General features: G+C 43.9%; 1 protein-coding gene across 2 annotated transcripts in view; it reads right to left on the bottom strand.

The window, feature by feature from the left end:
* Fbxo25 (F-box protein 25) overlaps positions 1–7,916 on the bottom strand; it is a 32,302-nt gene extending 24,386 nt beyond the window's left edge. For both annotated transcript variants that reach the window (XM_028766374.1, XM_028766375.1), the window contains exons 1-2: positions 7,792–7,916; positions 1,103–1,243 (exon numbers count right to left, since the gene is read on the bottom strand). In XM_028766374.1, coding sequence (XP_028622207.1) covers positions 1,103–1,236 — 134 coding nt within the window. In that variant the 5' untranslated portion in view covers positions 1,237–1,243; positions 7,792–7,916. The remainder of the gene's footprint in view (positions 1–1,102; positions 1,244–7,791) is intronic.
* Positions 7,917–15,514: the final 7,598 nt, after the last annotated feature.

The following is a 15,514-nucleotide window of genomic DNA, read 5'->3' as shown; positions in this document are numbered from 1 at the left end:
AATTGCCAGCAACCACACAGTGATTCAAAGTCATCTGTAATGGGATCCAATGCCCTCTCTGGTGTGTCTGAAGACAGCAACAGTGTACTCATATATATAAAATAAATAAATAAATCTTGAAAGAAAGAAAAACAGATTAAACAGAAAAAAGACAGACAGACAGAAAGAATTTCAACAATAAATCTCCTTAGGGCAGGCAGAGGAGTTTACTCTTTCTCCAAGGAAGAAATGTAAACGGCCTAAGAACACAAGAACATGTGGCCAGCATCATTAATTCTCAAGGAAATACAAATTAAAGCTGCCACAGTACTTGAGGCCATTAAGATGGCTACTATCCTGCCCAAAAGTGCATCAAGTAAGTTTTGGGGAGGATGTAGAGAGTGAAAACCTTTAGGCACCGGTGCTGGAAACATACAACAGTATAGCCAGCATGGAACAGTACAGCCGGCATGGAAAAGAACAGTTGACATGGAACAGAACAGTCGACATGGAACAGAACAGCTGCATGGCACACTACAGCCAGGCCTTAACGCTGAGCAAATTACCATCTAAACCAAAGGAACTGAGAGCACAGTTTTGAGATGTCTGCACTCCTGCACTCCTAACAGCACTAGTGACAACTGTGACATGTCTGGGCACTCCCAATGGCTACCAAAAACAGCACCATGAACAAACGTGTCTGATCCGCACAAGGGAAACAAAGGAACATTACCAGTACGTGACAAGACAGCTGGGTCTTGAGGACACCACACGAACATATAGCCTAGTCACAAAGGGGCAAACACAGGGGTGTTCGGAGTGTCTTTGAAGGGTTGAGGGAATGAGCGAGTTGATGTTCAATGGGGACAAGGCTCTCAGGCATGTTTCAGATGCAGGCCTGGGCTGAAGGGATGGCTCTGCGGCTAAGACAGCTTGCTGTGCAAGCAGGAAGACTGAGTTCAAATCCTCAGCACCCATGTGCAAGCCGGGTACAGATGACTACCCTTTAACCCAAGGCTGTCACACATTAGACACGCCTAGACAAAATGGTGAGCAAAACTGTAGGTGACAGAGCTCTGCAGTGAGAGGCGGGCAGCAGCAACTGGACCTCACTGGGACTCACATGCTGTGGTTGATGCTGTACTGGCTCTCCTCGCTTCTGAGCTCCTGGCCACTGGGGTCACACCTTTTCCACCCATCCTCGGTTTTAATCCAGTTCCATCCAGGAGATCTCCAGTCCTGACCCAGAAACGGCATAGTTCTCCTGTAAAAAAAAAAAAAAAAAAGTTTTCATTAAAAGTTATATACAAGGGCTGCAGAGATGGCTCAGCGGTTAAGAGTACTGCTCTCTCAACACATGGTGGCTCACAATCATCTGTAATAGGACCTGATGCCCTCTTCTGGTGTGTCTGAAGAAGCAACAGTCATATACAGAAAATAAATAAATCTTTTTCAAAGTTATATACACATAAAGAACACAAATTTTGTTCTCATTTGGAACTAATCTCTCAACATGTGGATGCATATGACTCTGTGCTGGCTAGCCGTGGTAAGCCAGCAGTGACGACTGTACAGTACGTTGTACTGAAGTGGTAACTAGGTTAAGCATAGGTGGGTCATACTGCTTGATAGGTAACGTGTCCTGAGCCAGCTGAGGACTACCACTCTACACAGCATTCCCCACTCCATCCATCCCTGTTCAGTGTACGAGGCAACTGAACATAACCCCACCTTACTCCAGAGATCACCGTGGGTGAAAACACAGAGTCAATGTGGAATATGGTCAGGAAGTCAGGGATGGCATGAGGCCAGAAGAGGGAAGGAGCTGGGCTTCATCCTAAGAAAATCAGAGGCAGGAAGTCGGAAGGCAAACGATTTGATCAGACCTTCGCTTTACAGTAAGTAAAAGCGGTGGGCTGGGGGCGCAACCAGAGCCACACTGAAGCAGTGAGACAAAATGCTGCCATGTAGGTGCTGGGAGGCAGACCTAGGTCTTCTGCCAGAGCACCAAGTGCTCCTAACCACTGAGCTCCAGGACAGGCACACAGCAGAGCGGCAGGCTTGGGAGGACACGGGAAGGGATGCCCGGCTGAGTGTTAAGGTCCAAAGGTTATTCCCATACATACTGAAAGTAAAGAACAGCCTCGACTAGTCATGTTTACACATTCAAGATGTCGCCTCCCTCCAGAGGCTTACCTGGTCTCTTCACACAAACAGGTCCCTTCCCACATGTCCAACCCGCTTCATCAGCCTCTGTCACTGTCATCATCTGAGATTATCTTGCCTTCTGTTTTCTTCCAAGATAATGCAATGTCTTGCTTAGTGTTCTATCCAAGTACCAAAGCAGCGTCAGGCAGAGCCAGAGTCCAGTAACCGTTTATTTGTTTATTGAATGGATGACTGGATAGACCCGTATCTCAGAAGCGCAGTCAAACATATGGACACAGCATCCTAAGAGTAAGCAGCGTGGGAAACATGGAGATGGCAGAGGAAGGAGCTCTAAAGAACACAAACGGGTGATGTGCAAGTGGACAGAGACAAGCCAGGAAAGAACCTGGAAAGAAGACCAAGGGTGTGGAGGGAAAGACGGGAAAGACAGGGAAGACAAAAGAGCACGTTTTAAGAAAGGAATGACAAGGGAAATATTATTAAGAAGCCATACAACACAGCAGTCCACAGGTGGACAGTTTTTAGTGTAGTTAGAGAAAGGGCACTTGGACTTGCACAGAACTTCAGCAGAGCAACCTGGACACTCAGACGCACAGTATTTACATCAGAAAGGAACACACTTTCCCATTAGCAGGGTGCAGGTAAGTGGCAGGGCATTTGCCTAACACAGATGAGACTCTGGGTTTAATATCCTCAGCACTGAAAAGACAATCAAATCAAAGCAAATATTCCATTGCTTTGAGTACTTGGGAGATCACAAACTATTGACATTAACCAACAAAGGCCAGGTTGCCAGTGGGCATTTATACTATATTATAAGAAACAAACAGAAAGGAAAAGGAAAATACGTACCATTGTATTATCTTCAAGAGGTCCTGGTCTAGTGTGTGAAATGCACACTAAAATAATTTTTGGTTTTGTTTTTTATATCAAAAGGAGTGCAAACCCCTTCTAAACTACTTTATACTCAGAACACATCTTTATCTCTTACGTATCAATTAAAATCCTGCATTACGAGGTGCTTAACAAAATGTTCTTTAGATTTTTAAACCTGTTATATTACAAACCTATTTCATAGCTACCACTAATCTCAAAATGCAAAGTTCACCACCACATCCCGTCAATCCGGACTTATCGGATTGTCAACAACGTTCAGAATTAGGGCAGAGGACACACTAGAGAACAGGAGACTTGAGGGAAACTTTAAACAGAAACCTCAGCCTAAGCACACGCTACAGAAACATGGCTGTCGCAAGCAACTCTCAGAACTGGCCAAGTATCTCTCAGTATCACAGGGGAATCGTGCAGAAAAAAATTAAATCAACTCTGAAAATCCTTAAAAGTTACTAATGACTAAATTGTTTCAATGATAACCACTGGACATAAACTAAGTAATGAGATTTCTCACCTGCCTATGGGAAGCAGCCTAGCACAGGAACTAAAATACTCAGTAAAATGAGTGAGAACATTCAAAGACAATTCACATACGTGAGTTATAAAGTACGCGTTTATATGTGGTGCTTGCTTGTACACACAGAAGAGTATGAATACCAGATGTGATAAAGAGAAAAGCTAGAGAGAAAGGCAGCACAGCTAGGAGGGCCCTGACAACAACAGAACATGGCTATACAAGTATACATGTATGTGAGAAAAAAAATATATATATATACATACATATACATATACGTGTATATATCATAAACAGAGAAGTGAGAGATCAACAGCAGTGACGGGTACCTGGGCAAGAAGACTAAGGCTGGAACGTATGTGTCAGCTCTGAAACCCTGAACAGAAGTCTGGCTGAGCTGACGGCCTAGAACTGTGACTGGGACCGTGACAGACTCCAACCTCTGAGAGTTCATTTTTGAGCAGCATGCTGATGTGAAGAGTGTGCTTAGAAAGATAATGTTCTAGGGTCTGTAGCACAGAGTGAAAAGGAAGAACAAACAAACAAAACGCTCCTGAACCAACAGTCCCACACAGCTAACAAATGACCTACGCTTCATCAGATGCAAACATTGTGCTAATCTAGGCAGCCGATCCCTTTTAGGTATACTCACTTACCTTTAGCTTTAAAAGGTTTCAACAGTATCTATAAAATGAGCCACTGTTTCCAACTACATTTTGATTAATGTCAATTCTATGCGACTATAAATCATCCAACAATTTAGTGAGAAAACATCGAACAACTTAGTGAGAAAATAGTTTGCTCTAACCATCTCTTCAGTTAAGTGTTTTGATGGTTAAAGGATGGGTAGCTAGCAAGCCATAAAAATAAAACCTTAATGTCCCCGATTTCCCAACCTAGAGGAAAATATGTGTTCTTTTAACAGTTTACTTTACAGACTTGTCACGACATGGTCTTGTGACTGTGGTATCAGTTCACTAGCTTCAAGCATAGTCTGTATAGTTTATAAACTAAGGCAAATTCTGGAAGCAAATGTATCAATAAACAATGACAAAGGCCACTCAGATCTGGGGCTACAGACCAGTAGTACAGCACTTGCCTAGTGCTCATAAGGCCCTGGGTTCAAGCCCAAGCACCACTAAAAAAACAAACAAACAAAACCACCACTGTGGCTTCCCTAGCACTCAAGTATCTAAGGCAAGAATTCAAGGCCAACCTGGACTCTGGAGCAAGATCCTTTCTCATAAAACAAAAGACAAGTTGTAATTTAAAAGGTTCATATCTCAGTTGTTTTTTTTTTTTTTAATGGAACCTGGAGTGTCTGATCAGGAAATAATGTTACTAAAAGATTTTAAATGATGACAACCCACATTTTATGGAAATTTATCTACCTGGTTAAAAGACATGAATGCCAGGATTTTCATTAATATATTTAAATCAAAACTACCTTTATATTGAGGATTTGCAAAGGCTCAGATGGTCTAGTTTCTTTTCTGTTGCCGTGATAGAATACTCTAAAACCTTTGTTGAGGAAACGGTTTGTTTCATTTCACGGGTGATAGTCCACCCTCTGTGCAAGTCGGGCAGAAACACAAGCAGAAACCATAGAAGAAGACTTCTAACTGACTCGTGACTTGTGGCTTGCCAGGATAGCTTCTCCATATAGCTCAGACCTCCTGCCCAGGGCTGTACAACCCAAAGAACAATGGGCCATCACAGGACACTCATCAATCAAGAAAACAGACAATCAATATGCCATAGGCCAGTGGTTCTCAATCTGTGGGTCTTGACCCCTTTTGGAGGAACAAATATCAGATACCCTGCATATCAGATATTTACATTACAACTCATAACAGTAGCAAAATTAAAGTTATCAACTAGCAACAAAAACAATTATATGGTTGGGGGCTCACTACAACATGAAGGATCACAGTGTTAGGAAGGTCACAGTGTTAGGAAGGCTGAGAACCACTACCATAGGTCAACGTCACGGAGTTAATTGAGGTTCCCTGTTTCCAGATGTTTCTAAGTTGGCAACCAAGACTAGCCATCACATACACTGAAATCCAGAAATCATTTCTGAAAATATTTATGTATGAGTAATGTCTGAGTCTTCTCAGCTGTGACATAGCTTGTGTAATCTGTACTTTTTAAAAATACATATTTATTTTTATTTGATGTGTATGAGTGTTTTGCTTGCATGTATGTAGGTGCACCAAATCCATGTGGTGCACAGTAAATGACAGACAAAGGCGTCATATCCTCCTGGAACTGGAGTTATATACGGTTGGAAGCCGCCACGTGGGTCCTTAACCTCTGCAAGAGCAGCAGGCGCTCAACCACTGAGCCCCCGCGCCAGCCCTCATCTGCACTAGAACTTAAGCACGAGAATTGCTACCTAACGCCAAAAAGCACTCCAGGCCAAAAACCTTTACGTCTTTTCTGGGTTTCTATTTCCCATAGCAGGACACGAACACGGGATACTTCAGAAGAACAGGATGAGTTTTTCAAATTCATGTCCTAGGGGAAACTAACACTAAAGATCCTGAACTAAGCAAAATATACTACTTTCTTCTTCTTCTTCTTCTTCTTCTTTGTTCTTCTTCCTCTTCCTTCTCTCTTTCTTCTTCAACAAGCACATGTTCTCCTAATGAAAACAGTTACAGCAAACACTAGAACTCAGAAAGGGCCAGGCATTAACGCTGAACAATTCACTGAATTGCACCTAGTTTAAGTCCTTACGCTAACCTGTAAAGGAGCAAACAGCAAACACGCTTTATGAAGTTAATTCTCTATCTGAAGGCTCAGCAAGAGCTTAGCATATGCAAGGCGCTGTGTCTGTTCAGCTACCAACATCATAACAAAACACTATTTATACATGAGAGTACAGAGGCAAAGAATCCCATAGGACGGGATTCAAAATTATGGACTCTTATTCCACAAGCCATGTCTTAGGCACTATATTTATAGTAATCATAACAGCCTATTAAAACAGATTCCAGGAAATTACAGGTTTGAGTGGTTTGGGTTGTTGTTCTTGTCTTTTTTTTTTTTTTTTTTTGGGGGGGGGGGTTTTATATGTGTTGCTCTACTTGTAAATTACCTAAAAAAAATAATTAGATTGCACATCAGTTACGTTTATCTTCAAACCAAACGCTTTGCATGTATAGCAAGAGCATTATAATAAAACAAACTAAAACAAAAATAGCAAGGCAGGTTCAATTTTGAAGGGGAAAAAAAAGCTTCACTTTTATTTTTTTTACATTTAAATTCTGAGAATGATAATCTCATTGTTCTAGTGTAAGAAAGAATGTATGGTCTGGGCTGGAGAGATGGGTCAGCGGTTAAGAGCTCACTGTAACTGCTCTTGCAGAAGACCCCGCACTTGGTTCCCAGCAGCCAAACCAGGAGGCTCACACTGTAACTCCAGTCCGTCAGGATCGGAAGCCTCTGGTCTCCCTGGGCACTCGTGCACGTGCGAGTCCACAGACAGACTCACACATACTTAACAATAATAAAACCCTTTCAAAAATTAATTGTCTTCGACCTAATAAGCATTTGATTTTTTGCCAAAGCTCTAGTTTTCTTGTAAGATTTTCAAGTAAATTAAATCCAAACAACCTGGATCAAATGTAAATGTGGGTAAATCTGATTGTGAAAGATCATGGGGGAAAAAAAAACACTGCATATTTCAGGCTGAGTGTCAGAAATGGGGTTTACTCCAAGGAGTCCAGAGAAATTGTCACAGATGCTTGGTAGTAAGACTACATGCCCAGGAGCGAAGGAAAACGGAATGTGAAGGAAATGGGGTGGACCTTTTCTGGTAATGGTGGGAAATCAAGCGTTGGCACTGCAGATAAGGGGGAACAAGGACCTTCACAGGGACAGTTCTCCAGATGCCTGAGTTCTGGGGAGTTTGGATAGGCCGAGGGATGGAGATGGAACTCCACTGGAACAGAGGCAGAAACGAGATGTGAGGACAAAGATGCAAATTTCCCGTGTCTAGCAGCGAACGCACGCGCAGGCCTGAAGGATGGTGCACACGCAGGTGTGCTCGGGAGGTCGCACCGACCCGCAGGGGACAGGCCAGCAGCGGTGGGGGGCGGACGCCTGCAACCCGGGGAGGTGGACGAGTCCACAGCCCGCTCGGGGACCCCGGGCAGCACGGCAGCCATCGGAGGGCGGGCCGGGGGCTTCCTGCCCGATGCCCCTCCCCGACCCGAGTCCCTTCTCACCTGAGGGTCCCGTCCAGACGAGACAGCCACCAACCGCACCGACCTGCAGTGTCCAATTATTGCCGGAAGCCGTCCGCCTCCCGCCGAGGGCCACAGCTGGACGCCCCGCCTCGCCGTCCCGCTGATTGGCCGGTGCGGAGCCACGTGATCTGTGTTGCTACCCGAACTCGGAGGCCGCTGTGCGCGCATGCTCAGTGAGCACAAGCCCCACCCACCCACCCTAGGCGCCCGAGAACCGGTTGCGGTGCTTTTTGACCCGCCTTGTTGGCTTTGCCACGGTCGTCTGGCGGAACCAGGGTGGTTAGCCTCAGTCTCTAGACGTCCTCTCCGGACCTACAGACTGCCCTGGCGCCGGGCTGGTGCTAGCAAGGACAACCGCTGGTCTACACTCACGTCCGTCACCTCGCTGTCCCATTTGCCTGCCTGCCTGGGTAGGCAGCTGTCAATGCAAGGCTGCTCCCGGATCCTACACGCCAGTGTCTTTTTACATGTAGCCCTGGGGCTCAAAGACAGTCTTGCTGACCTGCCGCCTAAAATGTATGTCTTTCAGCTCCTAGAAAGCTGGAAAAGCAGTGTCAACAGGTGGCATGTTTTCCAAATAGGTAGTATGGGCTCTGTGGGAAGTAGAGCCTCTCAGCCAGGACTGACTGTCCAGGAGTGTTACTGGGAAAGATCTCAGCAACCCGTGTGTCCCCTTGATAGCGAAGTGGAACTAGGAATGGTTCTTACCTGAGTAGACAAAAGTATTTTAAAGTGCCTAGTGTGTAGTTAGCAAATATAAAATAAAACTGAAATACATGTTCAGTTTTAGTCTTTTACATTCTTAGGTGACATAGGTATTCATATTTGGAAAGTATTATGTAAATTATTTCTGATGTGCTTACTCTAATAATCCTTGCTTTATACATTTTAAAACTAATAGACCCATTATGGGTGGGAGTTAGCATTATTCCAGCCACACACCTAAGGTGTGTGGCTCTCGATTCTAAACATGCCCAGTGGCTCTGGGCTTTTGTTTATTAAACTCATAGAGATGTATTTGCAAGCAAAGGGTAACCATAATTCAGATTGTATGAAGTTTTTGTCGCTGTTATCACTCCAAGATAATACCAGAACAGGGGCAATAAAATATAACTGCTCAGCTTCCAATGGGGTTTGTCCTGACAAACCCATGCGAGGTGACAACACTTAGTCACAAGTGCACCTAATACACCCAGCATAGGTTATACCCAGCCTGCCACAAGCACTCTCAGAACAAATAGAAACCTATGATCTGGCAAAAGTATCTAACAAGGTCTGTTTGAAACTGAGTTTAGAGTCAGTGAGATGTCTCAGCTGGTAAGGGTGAGTGCTTCCTTTGGAAGCCTGGTGACCTGAGTCCCATCCTGGGATCTCCTTTGGTAGAAGGAAAGCATTGGCTCCCATAGTTGTCTTTTATGCACCTTGCCTGAAAAAAGGGAAAGTTTAAAAGCTAGTTTTAAGTATGTTAAGTATGTTGTGTGGCTAGGTATTTCCTCTGAATTGAAATCTTCCCTCCTGGAGACAGGAATAGGGCACCTAACACTCAGAGGCAAAAGAAACATAAAGAGATGGAGAAGCACCTGAAAGAAGATTCACAAAATCCCTACCTAAGATTAAATAAACAGAAGCAATCCACTGGGAGCTCCAGAGGTAAACCGTCCGTCATGCTGGTGTGAGCTTTTCCATGATGTAGTCTTAGAGTCACCTATGCTCCTGTGAGTCACCCTAGTAAAAAAAACCCATTGGCTCACTAAACAAAATATGGGTGAAATCATTTTTTGGTCTGATGTCAATGTCATTACTAGGGTGAATAGGTATTTGGTTACATATCTCTGGGGAAAATCATGTATCAAATGCATTTATTGAATAACGTGCTAAAAGTGAAGGACAGTTGGAAGAAAGAAAATGCTAGGGCTGGAGAGATGGCTCAGCGGTTAAGAGCACAGACTGCTCTTCCAGAGGTCCTGAGTTCAAATCCCAGCAACCACATGGTGGCTCACAACCATCCGTAATGAGATTGGATGCCCTCTTCTGGTGTGTCTGAAGACAGCTACAGTGTACTCATCAATAAAATAAATAAATAAATATTTAAAAAAAAAAAGAAAATGCTATTACACTGTAGAAGAGTTAAAACATCTTAAGTTGATTCCTTGTAAATAGAGAACATCTGTATTAATTTAACCTAATTTAGTAGCATCCACATAGTCCCCTTAAGAAGAGTTTTACCAATTGTATTAAGACGAGTCCATTGGTTGCAGAAACACATAAAGAGGAACCCATGAAGTAACACTAGAAATTCACAGATTAAGATGACAAACCACAAAACAATAGTAGCCCACAGTACCAAAGAGTAACACTAGGAGTAACAACAGATCCTCATACTATCAGGAATGGCAGCATGTTCATTAGGGTCCTGAGAATCATGGACAATGGCAATGCTTTGGTTCCAAATGAGTGACTTTATTAAGGATGTAGGAAACCAAAACAACAAGTAGAAGGTAACAGACAGAAGCAACAGGTATATAACAAAATATCAGCACATCTAGTTCCCCTAACATCCAGCAACAGTGACTGGAGTAGTGTAGTTCAGAAACAAGCAAAAGTATCACCAAGTTAGTCCTTGCAACATCCTACAGAAACTGAGTAAGGAAACAAACAGTCACACTAGAGTTCCAAGTTGAAAACCTCTCCAGGGAGGGGCTTCCCACTTCCTGTTCCCACTGCAGGCATCACTAGAGCATTGGATCAAACTATCCTAACCTCGGTTGGAAGTTGTTTACTGTTTAACTGTTCCCAAGGATGCAATGTCTTAATACCCCGAGTTGCTTCTTTGTTTCCCTCTCTCATTACAGAGCCAGGAGGATGTTTTTCCTCTCCTATCCTGAACTAGGTTGGGGTTTTGAAGAACATTGATATAGACCTGCTTGAGCTAAGACATGGCTCCCACATTCAGCTTTCAGCAAATTTAAATAGCACATGGGTATTCATGTTGTAAATTATAAAATCCTGTGCAACAACAGATAACCACAAAGTAACAGGATCCTACTGCAGGACCAGGATTCCACAAAGTAACGACAGAAGTCCACAGAGTAACAGCTAGCTGGTTGAGTGTCAGCTTGAGACCCGGAAGCAATCTCAGAAGACAGAAGTGACAGCAGAAGCCCAGAGACAGTTCTGCAAAATCACCAAACACTGGGTGAGTATCACTACAGTTCCTAGAGTTGGCTGCTGTTCTTGTGAAGATGAGCATGGTTTGTGCTCTCTACAATTTACCCTGTGGAAGAAGGGGAGCCATGCAGAGAGCTAACAACATCCTCTGTAACATCTGTGCCAGCTGGGAAATGTGACGTTACCAAACTGAGGACATAAGGTCAGAGTGAGTGCCAGGAAGGTACCTACTCAACAGGGATTTTGCCATCCAATTCATTTAACACACTTCAGTCAGGAAAAAAAAATACCACATGTACTGGCTTGTTTTGTGTCATCTTGACACAAGCTAGAGTCATCTGAGAGAAAGGAGCCTCAGTTGAGGAGATTCATTCATGAGATCCAGCTGTAAGGCGCTTTCTTCAATGAGTGATCAATGAGGGAGGGCCCAGCCCATTGTAGCTTGGACCATCCATGAACAGGTGGTCCTGGGTTCTATAAGCAAACAGGCTGAGCAAGCAACGGGAAACAGCACTCCTCCATGGTCTCTGCATTAGCTCCTCCCTCCAAGATCCTGCCTTATTTGAGTTCCTGTCCTGACTTCCTTCATAATGAACAGCAATATGGAAGTGTGAGCCAAATATATCCTTTCCTCCCCAACTTGCTTTCTAGTCATGGTGTTTCATTGCAGCGATAGAAACCCTAACTAAGACATCATGTTGTTTTATTTTCTTCACAGAAATACTAGTCTGACGGTTGTCAAGAAGCTGGGGAAGCCTCTCCACATTGAGGGTTCAGGATGGTGACAAGGTGAGTGTTGCTGGACACAGGTACCTTGGTGTACCTTCCTAGTCTTGGTGGTAAACTACGGACTGTGTGTCCTGAAGGCGAGTTTGCATGTACCTTTCTTGGCCTTTTTCTTGCACAGACAGGTGTACATCCTTGCCCTTAGGTGTCATATCCTCTGGGCTCAGGGAATAGCTTGCTTTGTTAGGGTTTGGAATTTTGAGCACAGCATATTTAATGGAGTCTTTACTCAACACGCAAAGACTTCTTTCCATGTAGTATTAATGCTGTGGTAAGAAACAAACCAGCAACGTGACCATGACACCTTACCAGGAGACAGGGAGTCTCACATGCCATGTGCCCCATACTGAGACTCTTAAGAGCTGCTTAGCTACCATCTTGACACTCCATCCAAACGTCACACCTGTTCCTGACACACCAGGAACAAGTCTAGATTTCAAGGTCACAGCAAACATGGCGTCTGTGTTCACTTGTGGCGTTTACGATTATCACCATGGTGACATACCTCTCTTACTACTCACTGTTCTTGTGACCTTGAGATACAAGCAATACAATAAGAGCAGAAGGTCCTTTGAACTGGAAGGGACCGTTGGCCTGGAGCCCAGTGCTTAGCGCAGACAAGGCTCCTGCCTTACTGAAATGCATGTGAGTGTAAGGATAGCAGGCTCCTCAGAGCTGGCCTCTGGACTTCAACTATGGCTTTCCTTCCTTCATATACCAGACAGGTTCCAGCCATAGACCCTACCATAGAGCCTGCTCCTTTTATCCAGCATTACTTGGCACCCTAGGTTGGGCCTTATGCCTTTTTTTTTCCAGATGAGCAGAACCTCCATCAGTGCATATAGAACCTAAGTTCAGTATGTATGTCTAAAGGCACCAAGGGGGTGAGGGCATTTCATGGTAACCGACCCTCCACCTCTAGTCCACAGACCCCACTGCCGATGTGTTTTGATCTACTTCTTGTCACAGGTGAAGCAAAGAACAGTAAGAAGGCAACACTTTTGTCTCTCTTTATTTTTACCCTAAATGTAAACCCCAGTGCATATAAACCATGCCTTTCACCAGTGAAGGCCCAGTGTGTAGGACCAGAGAAAGGCAACAACAACATATATACATACATACATACATACATACATACACATATATATGTATGTATATACATATATAGACACACATGTACATATACATACACACATATGTATGTATACGTGTGTATGTATATACATGTGTGTCTATATATGTATACACACACATATATCTATCTATAGCTATTTCTCTCTATAGATAGATAGATAGATAGATAGATAGATAGATAGATAGATAGATAGTGACTTCTCTGTTAGAATATTCTAGAACTTTTCCACTCTAACAGACTAAAACAATTTTTGGCCCGGGACCCCCCCCCCCAAACAGCTGCATGTTTCATAGATATCAAGAGAAAAACTTTAAGGCAAGCCGATTTGGAGAACCCAGGAAGCTGACTTTTGCACCTAGGTTAGGAAACTCCTTAGACAAAATTCCACTTAGATGCTAAGGACTTGATATCAGGCTATGCCCCACTCCAGGTTACTCTATACTATGAAAACAAAACAAAACTGAGAGACTCCATTTTACCAAAAGCCTTTGACTCCATTCTGAGGATGGAGACCAAGCATGTACCTGAGTGCACAGGTGAATGTCTGTCCAGGACAATGAAGATTGGAGTCACCCCAAAGAACTACTTCTAAGCAGGTCCACATCCGCTTCTCCTATTAACCATCTTTCTCCCCTATCTTTGGACAGTAGGCTAGGAGGGAGGTTGAAGTATTTGAGAACCCTTATAAAGTAGGTTTTGTGGGATCTAAGCTGACACGGAGGCGTGCTTGTCTGTGTTTCTGACAGCACACTCAGATGACTGCTGCTGTCGCTGAGTGCTACTGTGCCTCATGCGTCTAACGACACTTGCACATCTGATCGGCTACTGATGGAGGTGGCTGTGCCCTCTAGCCGTGAGGACGTAGATTTATCTGCCCAGATTTAACTATGTCTTACAGTTTCCTGATTTTCATTCCTGTGTGATTTTGATAAACCATATTTACTCACATTAAGAGAATTTGTTTAAGAAGAAAAAATGTAGACAACTGGGTCTGCTCAGGGCACTGATGTTACAGTATACTCTGTTCCCTGGCCGTCTAAGAGGGAACTGTGGAGAGTGTTGAGGCCGTAACTTGGGGTCTTCTAATGCTCACTTTGATACGGGCAGACATATAATATGGCTCCGCATGGATGTGTAGATTGACAGTGAGTATGATGGTGTTAAAAGACAAGGAAATGGGAGGGGAGATCAGATTTTCTCCAGCTGAACTCTAGATAGGACTTGCTGGTGACAGGATTGCTTCTGTATGTCCCAGTTCCACCTAAGCACTGAGAGAGGCCCTGCGCCTCCCTTACTGGGAGGGGACTCAGTGGGAACACCAAAGTTCAGGACTGAGAAGAACAAGCAGCAATAAGGAACTGGACCTGGAAGCTCCCAAGTATGGGCAAAGCCTGGCCAGCTGCGTCCCTGGGCGCTGGTTTGCTTCCGTGTTAACTAGCTCCTGTCCAGGAAGTTTTAAGAATGAAAAATGATCTCTTTTCTATTGCTTTTCATTTCTCTAAAGATTCTACTTCTCATAGCAACAGTGTGGCTACTCTGTCTCACAGTGGGAGCCACACCCTATGATAGAAAGCAGAGGGGGAAAAAGGAAGATGAGTATTTCCAGATAGCATCTTGCCTTACTAAAAAGAAAATCACACAGGTAGACTATATTCAGCTGCCATTGTGACTCAGAGGTGCACAGAGGAAACAGCAAATATTTTATTTATTTATTTGTTTGTTTGTTTGTTTGTTTGTTTTTCTTTCCTTTCTTTTTCTTTTTTCTTTCTTTCTTTCTTTTTTTTTTTTTTTTTTTGGTTTTTCAAGACCGTGTTTCTCTGTATAGCCCTGGCTGTCCTGGAACTCACTCTGTAGACCAGGCTGGCCTCGAACTCAGAAATCTGCCTGCCTCTACCTCCCAAGTGCTGGGATTAAAGGCATGCACCACCACTGCCCAGCTAATATTTTTTTTTAATTTGGAGAAAATAACATACTTTGTGTAGCTATTTCTCCTTTGACTGAAGGGCAGTTGAGCAGTTTAAGCCAACACACTCTGAAAGGGCGTTTGTAAGAAGGAATGGCAGCTTGCTGCAGTTCCTACAATTACAAGTGGTATGTCTTCCTGAGCTGCTGTCTTTCATCCCATCATGGAGGAAAACCCAGAAGCAGCTGCTCAGGCTCCGATGAGGAAAAACTGTGCTTCCACAGAGTTGGTATGAGGACTGGCCTTTCTCTGCTCATTTTCCTCTTTTGCTGTTGAAGCTAAGGGAAAGTCTCCCTAGGCTGGCCTCAACTTAATTTTCCCTGCCTTGGTTCCAGAGTGCTAGGATTTCTCGTGTACACCGTCATGGCTGGCTCATGCGTGCCTCGTTAAACCCATAAGCTTTGTTCCAGTGTCTAAGCTCTCAACTGTTGTATAAAGAAAAGTAATAGTCCGAAGGGCATGGAGAGATTGGCATGTTGGTTAAAAGTGCACATTGCTCTTGCAAAGAAATTCAGTTCCCAGCACCCACTTCAGGCAGGGCACGATGGCCTGTAACTACAGCTTCAGGGGATCCAAAGTGCTCTGCAGGCACCCAAACACTCATGTGAACAGATAGACTGACACACAGAGAGAGAGAGAGAGAGAGAGAG

The sequence above is a fragment of the Grammomys surdaster genome, unplaced genomic scaffold (assembly GCF_004785775.1).
Source record: "Grammomys surdaster isolate TR1022 unplaced genomic scaffold, NIH_TR_1.0 167, whole genome shotgun sequence".
Classification (NCBI taxonomy): domain Eukaryota; kingdom Metazoa; phylum Chordata; class Mammalia; order Rodentia; family Muridae; genus Grammomys; species Grammomys surdaster.
This window is presented reverse-complemented; position numbering and strand designations above follow the sequence as displayed.